This window comes from Egretta garzetta, unplaced genomic scaffold (assembly GCF_000687185.1).
Source record: "Egretta garzetta isolate BGI_Z169 unplaced genomic scaffold, ASM68718v1 scaffold598, whole genome shotgun sequence".
Lineage (NCBI taxonomy): Eukaryota > Metazoa > Chordata > Aves > Pelecaniformes > Ardeidae > Egretta > Egretta garzetta.
Window position 1 is genome coordinate 2,190,654 of NW_009260621.1, and position 11,453 is coordinate 2,202,106.

Sequence of the window (11,453 nt, forward strand, 5' to 3'; positions counted from 1 at the left end):
AGAGAATCCTGTTTGGGATTACATGCCAAGACCTTTAAAACGCAAGCTTTAATTATTTTGTTACTTTCTTTAAACTTTGTTCCACTGTTGTTTTTGGTGGTGAAGTTCCGAAGAACTTTATCTTTTAAGCCACCTTTATCTTTCTGAACTAATTTTAAAAGAAGAAAATAAAGAAAACTGCTTAGTGAAGCACAGTGTTCTTTTACAGGAAGCAGATGCTGGACTGATTTTTATCAAGTCCATAATTACCTAAAATGTTATAGAAAGAAATTAGAGGACTGTATCAGGTTCTTAACTGCTGTAGCAAGCTTAACTGATCTCTAATCCTAGGATCTTTCTTGACTCTTATTTTGAAAATAACTGTTCTTAATCTTACATTATTCCTTGGGAAGGAGAGGGCACTTTCTATATTGGCATGCAGAGATGGCTGCAAGATATTTTAGCAACACTTTGGAACTGGCTGAGAATCTTTCTGTAATGTGGATTTGATTGACAGAGGAGGTTAAAGCTTCATTTAACTTTTGAGTCATTGCACTAAGGGATAAAGACTGGTAGCTGAGGTATTTGAGCAAACACAAGAGGAAACTTTGACCACTCATTATTAGGGTTGGACATGGCATGGAAGGGTGCAGCCTTTAATAACGAATATTTTTTGGTGGGAACAGTACAATTCCTAAACGGCCTTACACAATTTGCACTTCCACATCAATGCAAGTGCTGCACTCTGATGAAATCTTGGAGGCAAAACTAAAGGTTTTAATTAAATGTTTTAAGTGACAAGCCAGTTTTTAGTAGTTGTGACTATTTTCTTCTAAGTGTGATAATGTGTGAAGTAACTAGTAGCATAGAATAAGTTAAAATATGGTTGTCAAAAATAATTTACAGTCCTCTGAAGGACTCTGACCTGTTCTTGACTATCCTACTTTGAGTCTTTTTTGGGACTGCCCAGCTGCATTTCAAATGAAATTGTAAATGTGGCCTGTATCCACTAAATTACTAGACTGGCTAGAAGAGAGAGGTGAAAAAAAATCTCCATCTTGTAAATATTCTGGGGCTCCGAGGTGGCTTTCTTCTTGCAGTGAGAGGCTGATACTTGTTACTTGTCTCGAAGTAGTCCATTGACAGTCCTGTAGGTAGGGTCACAGTTTTTCATTCTTAATCTCATGTTTTCAGTTCAGTTGCTCTTCTTCTACTGAAGAAAAATGGCATTATACGACATCTTGCTGAAAGAGAGAATTGAACCAAATAAGCATGCAGTCTTTGTTCTGTAATAAACAGACCTAAATTCTGGTTGAGCACCTTTGTTTCCCACCCAGAAGTCACAACTAAAAAAAAAAAAGTTCCCATCTGACATAAAGCATGATAAGCAATCCAAATCCAGCTTGATGTTTTTCTCTCTGGTTTGCATTTGTCCCTGGGCAATTCCACAGCATTGGGTATGTCTAGTATCAGGTCTAACAAGATTCTTGTGCCTTCATTTTTGCTAATCTCTGAAGGAGCTCAGAGAAGAGATTGGTTTTGGAGAAAATAGTCCCACTTGGGAAGATACAATTCAGTGAGTTTTTAGAAGGCACAGGTGTGGACAGGGTGCTGTTAGCTGGGAGGCTGTCTGATGGTAAACTTCAGGTTTTACAAGCAGGCAAGACAGCTGCGATAAATTAGCTTAGCCATTCAGAGGATGTACATGGGAGGAATTCTACATACTCTTTTCCTGGCTGAGAGGTTGGATGGGAGGGCAGTTTATTTTGTGAGAGTCTGATGTCTAAATTCAGGCAAAAGACATACCGGTTCTTTCAGTATTTGACTGCTGCTGCATAAGATACAGGGAGCTTGTTCGTTCTTACTAGGCAGCATTTGTTTTAAATGCCAAAGTGCTGTGATATTTCAGTAGTTATCAATGAGCATAGAGTACTGGTCTCTCACTTTCTTACTCATGATTCCTTTTCAGGAGGAGGAATGCATTATGTGTTCCTGTAGTTGTGCTTTTAGAAGGATTTTTCCCTGTGTGTCTTTAAGATGTTAAGTGTTGGCACACAGCTGACCTTGGGACAAGAATTTTAAGGCTGCATTAGCATTCAGTACTCCTGGAGCAATATAACTGAATTCTGCATAAGATAGCTTAGTTCCATTTCAACTCTTAATTTTCTCTCTCAAGTTTTGCCAGTAAGCATGCTAACCTATAGCAATTTGTCATGTGTTACCATAATTTCTTAAAGGAGGGCTAGTGAGCTTGTGGGTTTTTCTTCCTTTGAGTTAGTATGCCTTAATTTATATATTAAAACCTATTTCTTAAACATTCGGTTTTTGTTTCACAATTTTCAGTATACTTCCTAGCTTGGTGATTCTTTGATCTAATATATCAGTAAGATTAAATACTTTTTGTAGGAGTTAATAGATACTTTTAAATGGTGCTGCTGAGTAAGCTTTGGGAAGGTAATGACTTGAAACACCTGAGAAGGTCTTGAGAGGTGGGTTGGACTTTTTCTTCTGGGTGGTTTTTTTTTTTTTTGTTTCTGTTGCCACAAATTCTGTATAACCTTAGGCAATCTGTTCTTCCTCTTGCCTTCTTTCTGCCTGTGGAAGAGAAATAATTATCTAGATTTCTTAAAGTGGGTTATGTTTTTTAAACAGCAGTGACAACAAAAAATGTACTTAGGTTTTGGGTGAAGCTTTTGTAGGTCTTCTGTTTGTTAAAAATACATTGCCTACTATATAATCCTGTTATTTTTTATTTACATGTTAGAATAGCTTGGCTCTAGGAGGGTTATTTTCATAACTTGGATAATTTTTTTTGCTTCAGTCTCTTTGCTGAAGAAGTGGCAGATTAACATATTTTGAAAATCATTATTGAGGTGGACATTTTTAGATGAATGAGTCATATGTACAATACCCGTAATTGTTCCAGTTATGTTAATTAGAACACTAAGTGGAAAGTAAATCACCATAAGGTTCAAAAGACATTCTGACTTTTTTTCTGAACTCTTGCAGATGCTCTCTTCTATTGAAGTTGCTGAGCTTTAATGCAAGTATCTTTTGTTGTGAGACTGCTCCTCAAGCATACCCATGTTTTATTGCCATCTGGTGGCAAAAACAATCCTCTAACAGTAAATGAAAAATTGGTATTTCAGCTAACACAAATGATCTCTGAGGTGTTTGGAGGCCTTCAATGACAAAAACTAGAAAGGTGCCACAGTGCCAGTAGTAGGGGAGAGACTGGGCACTTTGCAGGGAGCAAAGGAAGACAGTGGCTGCTGTTTTCTGGATCCCGCTCTCTGGCAGCTACACATTCAGATGACAAGCAGGGATGCTGTAGAGACCAGTAAAGATGTGGAAGGTGCGTGCCCCAAAAGCGAAAAAGACATCACCATGGGGAAAAGGTGGTAGTGACTGATGACCCCTTCCTGAGACAGAGGAAAAACTCATCACCCAAATAGGACTAATGTGTTGGAAGAGGGATAGCGCTGCTGGTTTGAAACCTGAATTTAGCTATTAGTGTAAGGTTGCAGAGACTGCAAATCTTCCTTGCTGCCATCTCTGTGTGTACTAGTAACAGTGCCTGGAGTAACCTGAGCTGATCGGCAGTGACTGCTGAGATCTGGCAGCATGGGTTCAAGGGCTCAGCCAGTTCTCCCATCACCACCCTCAAATGGGGTATGAGCTTCAGCTCATGTTGGGACAAACGAATTGTACTTAAAAATGCTTGATTTTACAAGCAGTTTTGCCTGGAAGGTTTTGCTTCCCTGATCCCAGGCTGATGCTCAGTGACATCGGTAAAGATGAAATCCCCTCATTGAAAGACCAGAAAATTACTCTATACTTGCCCATCTTCAAAAAAATAATAAAGCAAAGTGACAGAAAAATCAGTCAAAGTTCACTTTTAGGAAAAATAAATCTGTAACTAGTTATTAACTAACAACCTGAAAGGTACTTGAGATGAATAGCAACAACACACGTTCATCAAGTGAAAAAACCACATCATATCAATCTAACTTTTTTTTTTGTTACACGGTAGCAGGCTTGTAAATAAAGGTGTGGTAGGTGTCTTTTATCCTGGGTTCAGTAAGGGTTCTTAAATTATCTCACGTATTTCTCAGGGCTGTTCCATGTCTCATCACATGGCATGCCTAACTTTTCTCTCTTTAGCTTAGAGACAGATTTATTAAAGATCTCAAGTGTGTATGTAATTTAAATGGTTTGAAAACAACAATGGTTATTTATTGTTAATAACAATATAACATTGTGCTAGATTAAAACATAGAAGCATAGGGAGAAATATGTCACAGCAAAATGAGAAGCATTTTCAAAAATGTTTTCCCATAACACTTGTTTGTATGATTTGGCTAATCAAAAGAGAGAAATAATCACTTATCGTGACACTTGTGGTTGGGTGCAGTAAAGAGAACTATTGCTTTGGTAGCTTTTTCATTCTGTGTTATCCAAGGTGCTTTGAATGATTTGAGGGAGGAGGGGGAGTATTCTACATGAAAAGCCAATGTTTTAATTTTTGATCTTGTTCTTTCTCTTAATGTAACTTCAATTTTATACAGAAAATACATGTCTGACAACTAGACATTAGGCAGGGTCACATTTTCTTGTCTGACTTCATGTCCATTCTCACAAAAGTGTAAATGAAATGTTTTCCTAGTATTCTTCTGTGTATGAAAGCCGAAAACTAAAGATTGCATTAAAGCATGTGCTTATCCAGTCTGGCTAAAGGCATCATTGCCAAGGACAGGCTAAGGGCTGAAAAGAGCAAAACAAAGCGCTGCTTGTTCCTTTGAATTTTTATTCCGTAGGCTGTGTGTGGCAGCACAGGTTACGAACCGTTGTAAAGTCTATACCTTCAGAACTAGTGGGAGCACAGATGTCACTGGGAAGAATGAGCTACTGATAAATATTAACATAGCTAAAAAGTAGTAAACATTTTAATCTGAATTACCTTGAAGCCATTTCAGATAGGGACTCTTTCTGAGTGTTAAGTGGAACAAAGGGAAAAGCTTCCTTGACTATCAGCTGAGTCAGTCAACTGGTTACAGCTAGGCATCAAGTATTAATTACTGAATTTTGAAGTATTTTTCTGAGAAAATCTGTTGAACCACTGAAAAAATAACTAAGAAGAACACGTTTTATTTTGTGCCAGGAGCAGTGCATGACGAACTGGGACAAAATAAGAACCACTTGTCCACTGTTATTTGCTGTTTTTTTCAATTTTCCAATTTTGAGATGACAAATTTTACAAATGTGATTTATCAAATGTGCTAGAGCAACTGAGATATATTATTTTGTGTGCCATATTAACATTCACTTTGAAATATTTGAATATTCTTTGGTTTTTTTAATAAACAGTTGACTATGAAACACACAAAACCACCATTCACTGTCCTTTTGCTGCTAAAGCTAAAAAGGAATATAAGATATTCTGGAATTCTTAAGTTGTCAAAAGTAAGATGGAGGTTTTTGTTAGGTGCCCCCTTATTTTTTTAAATGACATGTATTTTTTTTTTGCCTTAACAAGGGTTGGTTTCCCTCTCCCTCACACTTTGAATCTGGAGGGATTATGGTATTGTAGCACAGGAAGGTTGGTGTTTGTTTTCCTCTCCTCTCTTGCATTAACTATTGTTATGGTTTTGTGTGTGTTTGGGTTTTTTGTTTGTTTGTTTTTTAACAGCTCTGTCAACAATAGTAATAAAATGACTTGTGGGAAACGGACTTCAGTACTGATACATAAGGCCCTCTATTAATCTATATTCTTGGATCAGGTCTCCTGAGCTGCTGTTCTTTCTTTGAGTACCAAGCAAGCTCTTTGCCCTGATATCTGAGGGCTTTTTACCAAGAAATGTTTTTTAGGGAAGAAATACCTGAATAGAATTTTGCAATCAGGCCCTGATGGTGGGATGAAATGAACATACACAGCTCTGTCCAGCGTTTCTCCAGTCCTACTGCTTGACCTTGTGGGGACAGAATGTGAGGTTCTATCTTGTGTTTACCGTGTATGTCATTGTTTCTGATTACAGCCTTGCTATGTGAGATAAACCTTTGTGTCCTGTTTTGCCCTATTTGAAGGAAGAAATTCAAATTTTAAAATTCAAGATGTGCTTTTGGTTACGTACCTCTAGGGCAGGAAATTCAGAAGGATACAATAATTAGTATCAGTATTTGGATTTAAGAGTCAAAACAGGGACCTAGTGTCAAGTTTGAGTATAACAAATAAGGCTGTATCTATCCTTGATTCCTGGTTGATGCCCTTTTAAGGTAAGAGGGCAAGTTGTATGATATTGAAGACTTGGAAATCCTCCCACTTCAGCAAAATCACAGCTATGTCTATAAAAGCTTTTACAAACTTCTTAAGCATGGTTTGGATTTAGACCACAAGAACTCTTTAGGAAATGAGAAGTTGTGTCTAAAAACGTTACAATGTTTTTAAGTGATCTTATTTTCATGATGAACTTGTAAAAATGTACAGAACTCTTTTGTTAAAATAATGTGTAACATGGGCTGTTAGATTTTTGAAAACAAATGCTAATAATCTTTCATGATAAGGAACTTGAATTACTTTTTTTCAATTTATTGATGTATTACAGGCAAATGTAATCAGATGAAAAGTCAGAATCTGATTCACAATCTGTTCCTTATTCTATTAATGTAAATGGTATCTGTTTGAATCTTTCAGGTTGTTCCAGAAGATGACATGCTAAAGATAAAAGCTGTAAATCATATCCAGTCAGTTTGACTCTTTAACTAACCCTTTCTTGTTGTAGGCTGGTTTTCATCTGTGCAATCATATCTATAGCATGTGCTCATATATAATGCTTTCCTGATATCCATGATGACATCCTTTTGTGCATACACATCTGAAGAATACAAGGGGCTTGAAAGTGGCTGTCCAAGTCTATAAGCCTGTGAAATACAGAGTTGTTATTGATGTTTCTCACAGAGTATGCTGAATTTCTGCACTGCAAAGGGAGGAAATTTACTGATTTTGATGAAGTTCGTCAGGAAATTGAAGTAGAAACAGATAGAATAACAGGAGTGAACAAAGGCATTTCTTCAATTCCTATTAATTTAAGAATATATTCTCCACATGGTAGGTAAAATAATTTTATTTTTATATTTCTGTCATGTAATGTATTTCTTAGTTCTGTCTGTCTAGCTGTCTCCTTTTGTATGCATTCTGATTACTTGATCAGAAGTCTTCTGGGGTGAAAAAACTTCTGAGATTGAGTTGAACCAAAAGTAGATATATATTTGGAAGAATCCTTAACTTCTCCTGTGTTACGAAACCACTCTATGGTAGAGAGCTGTTGGCAGCAGAGCTGGACAGAACGCAGGCTCTCTGTCCCATTTAATATTCTCATGATTTAAAAATATTCTCTCTCTGCATCAAGATGAAATCAATCTCTCCCCTAGTAAGTATACTATTAGTTAGTAGCTCACTAGTAAAGACAAAGAATAGGAGATGGGAGATTCAGTGGCAAAACTTCTTTTTGCTACCCTCCAGATGGATTCCCTGATTGGTGATCTAGAAAGTCATTATGTCTCCCTGCCCTATTGGGTAGACAATAATGGTGTTTGAAGCTGCTTTCTATTGTAGACCCCCGGTATAGATCAAAGTTAGTTCCTCTGGTTGCCATCTGCCCAATTTAATGAAGGCAGTCTAGAGAAAATGTTTTGCATTGAATCTGTCTTGGATACAGGAGAAAAGTGGTACATTTGGCTGAAACACTTTATTTTTCTAACCACCTCATCTGATGTCTTCATTGCAAATCAAAGAACAGAAAGATTAAAAAAAGAGGAGAGGGAATTAAAGAGATGCTGTACCTCCCTTTGATATACCATGAGCAGCCTTGGCTCTAAACATATGCCCCTGAGGCCTTCTCTGCTATACAGATGTAGCATAGCCAACTGGACAGGAGCTGAACTAAATGCCCTGCCTCAAAGCTTGTTTGTTAAACATGATGACTCCAGGAGAAAGTGAAAATTTCCTACCTAATGCTCTCGCTTTATTTTATTAGGATCAGTCTTTTATTCAGCAACTGTTGTCTGTATTAGCCAGACCTCAATTATACTTCTGGTGTTTCCTTTCTAGGAATCATATTTTTCTCATTTGTCTAGAGGATGCCCTGTTGCCCCAATACTGGCTGAACAAGCTAGAATACTTCTAGTTGGCATTGTGGTCTGTACTGGGGAAATCATGCCAGAGCAAAACAGGTTTTCTTAATGGATAAACCTTTTTACATTTCTTAATTTTCTTAAGAAGTTACAGAGTAAAAAAAACCAAACAAACCACAAAACAAAACCACAAACCCAAACCCCAAAACAACAACATATTCCAAAACCCCTTAACAACAACTTTGCTATATAAGTTAAGATAGCAATTGACCTTTTGGGGAGTTTCTTAATTGGAGACGCTGTTGAAAGCATGGTCAGAGAGAGACTGTATTTAAAAAAAAAAATGGAAAAAAAAAAAGCCTATTTTGCGTTGATTTGAAAGATGCAATGGGAATGGTCTGTTGTCTGTGCTCCTGTTGGTAGAAAAAATTCAGAAAGCTGTGTTCATTTGTCTAAGAGCCTTCAAGGATATTCAGTTTAAGTATCATTCTCCTATGCCAGTTGTAATGTTAAAAATGTTAAATAATACTAACAAATCCAGAGATGAAAGACCAACAGGGAAGCAAGTATACTTTTCAGATTATCAGGCATTTTGTTTGAACCATTGACAATATTTATATACCTATAACAGTAATTATGTGGGGTTTTATGTGACTAAAATTTGTCTGCAGTCATAGATGTGTAGACCTCTTTATATATAGTCTTGCGTGCTAACCAGTTTCATGATCCTGTGTTTTCTGTATAGTATTAAGCCTGACTCTCATTGATTTGCCGGGAATTACTAAAGTGCCAGTAGGGGACCAGCCTCCAGATATTGAGCAGCAGATCAGAGACATGATAATGCAGTTCATCTCTCGAGAAAACTGTCTGATACTGGCTGTGACTCCAGCTAACACTGATCTGGCCAACTCAGATGCACTGAAGTTAGCTAAGGAAGTGGACCCTCAAGGTAAGCATGATTGAATGTAATCACTTTTTATTCTCAAGTGCAATAACATAATTAGAAGTAGTTGCCCAACTCTTGTATGAAATATATAATAAATATAATGTGTGCGTATATATATATACATGCTCATACAAGCTTCAACACCACACTAACTGTTAGCTCAGTGTAATTCAGGTAAATGTATGCTGTAAATGTATTTTTAAAATTTTGTCACTACCTCTTATAAGCAAGTGGGGCAGTGCCCATCTAGAAATTTTTGTAATACCTAGCAAAATAGACTGTGGTGCTGATGAGATTTCTGGAAACTTGCATCATAAATTTTATACAGTCATATCATGGGAATGTTGGACCTTGTGAAAGAGATTTGAGGAACACATTTCAGCACTGGCAATGATGACCCCTTTTCTAGACATACCATAACTTGCAGTTGTAGCTGATATTGTGTGATACATGCTTTGTGGAATTCCTATATCTGTTGTTATATAATTGTTAGATGTAATTGTTCTTCCTGAATATAAATGATTCTTTCCTATCTTTTTCCTCCTGCCTCCACCCTGGTCAGGCCTTAGGACCATCGGTGTGATCACAAAATTGGATCTGATGGATGAAGGAACAGATGCAAGAGAAATTCTAGAAAACAAGCTGCTCCCTCTTCGTAGAGGTGAGAAAGTTCAGTTGCCTATATTCTTTGCAATCCAGAAGGTGGTTTGGATAAGGGTGTTTCAGAATCCTGGAGGTGAATCAAAGGTTACGCTGGACTTGATGAGTTCCTAGCTTTTATTATTATCTATTCAGCAAACATAAAAGGGGGCTGTGCTAAAAATATCCTGCAAGTAAAAATTTTTTTTTTTCCTGGACCTGGAAAATACACTGCATTTTCCAGAGGAAACAATAAATGTCAGCACAAGTTGATCGCCAGTTTTCTTTTCTATGCCAGGTTGCTGTCCCATGTAACAAAGGAATCTTTTTTTTTTTTTTTTTTTTTTTTTTTTTTTTTCTTTGCATATGACAGAAGCAAGCATCAGAGTTTTGGTAATCTCACTGTAAACCAAGTTTTGACCCCTTCCAGAAATTTTCCATGTGATTGTTCTGGCAGCTACCGTCACAGTTGCTCACACTGTTAACAATATTAAGAATTTTGATTCTAGTTACAATTTATTGATGAGACCACCATCTCCTCCTATGGAGCATGTTGGTCCAGCAAATGAGAATAAATTTTCCTGTATTTTGCTAATCTCGTATCATTTATTTATGAAGACCTGGGTGTGAGTTTCGATTTTTCTTTTGTGTGTTTTTTTTTCCTTCTTTTTATTTTTGAAGTGGTTTCTGTGGGGTACATCAAAGTTTCAGATATTTCTGTATTGGAATCAGTGATTTAAAAGGAAGTATATCTGTTACATGTAAACAGGATGAACAATTTAGACACTGTTAAGGTCATTATAGTGCTTGTAAACAATACCTGAAATGCCTAAACCGGAAAGCTTTGATTGAACTGAGGCGGTCTGGTTCTATTTAATATGAATTCAGTAGTTCAGGCAATTGTTGCATTGACTTACCCATTGGTTTTGTATTGGTTTAGGCTACATTGGTGTTGTAAACAGAAGCCAGAAAGACATTGATGGGAAGAAGGACATAAAGGCAGCTCTTCTAGCAGAAAGGAAATTCTTTCTTTCCCACCCAGCATATAGGCACATGGCAGATCGGATGGGAACACCATATCTCCAAAAAGTTCTAAACCAGGTAAAACCTGAAGCTTTTGTGGTGAAAGGCAGCTTTATAATGACAGGACCAATACAAAATCTTTAGTAAAATGAATGTTGGTCAGCGAACCTCATTTATTCTTTCCTGCTTTTAACTCTTTCAGTTTTCACAGTGTAATTAGCAAAGCTGTGTATTACATGTATCATACAAACACTTACTATGAGATATGTAATTCTTCTCACTTTGTCTTTGGGTGTTGCCCTTACCATAGCACCAGCTATGAATAGCATGTGACCCTAATGAAGTTTGAAGAGGACAATATCAAGTCATGCCTGCCTCTCTAAAATTCCTGGTGGTTCTTTTTTTTTTTTTTTTTTTTTTTTTTTTTTGGAAACTCAGTTTATCAGCTGACCAGTGTTGTTGGCATTCCCACGAATCAAACTTGATAGTGTTTTCTCCAGTTCACTGTCAAACTGCAGCCTTTGGTCTGGAATAGACAAAGACCAGGTCAGTCTGGCTTTGTTCGTTTTGGACAGCAGCTGGAAACAGCAGAAAAGTTATTGATTAAGATAGGAAACTAAGTGGCTGGCCTGCTTAATTTCTTGCTACAGTGACTTTGCAGTTGTAACTTGACAGCCAGTTTATGGCATGCTCTGGACTTGCTCAAAAAGAATGCTAATGCCATTTATTTGTGACT

At 37.0% G+C, this 11,453-nt stretch overlaps 1 protein-coding gene across 1 annotated transcript in view; it reads left to right on the top strand.

The window, feature by feature from the left end:
- Positions 1–11,453, top strand: part of DNM3 (dynamin 3) — a 144,297-nt gene that overhangs the window by 4,210 nt on the left and 128,634 nt on the right. The window contains exons 3-6 of the mRNA XM_035900753.1: positions 6,935–7,084; positions 8,855–9,058; positions 9,618–9,716; positions 10,635–10,795. Of these exons, the coding sequence (XP_035756646.1) occupies positions 6,935–7,084; positions 8,855–9,058; positions 9,618–9,716; positions 10,635–10,795 (614 nt within the window). The remainder of the gene's footprint in view (positions 1–6,934; positions 7,085–8,854; positions 9,059–9,617; positions 9,717–10,634; positions 10,796–11,453) is intronic.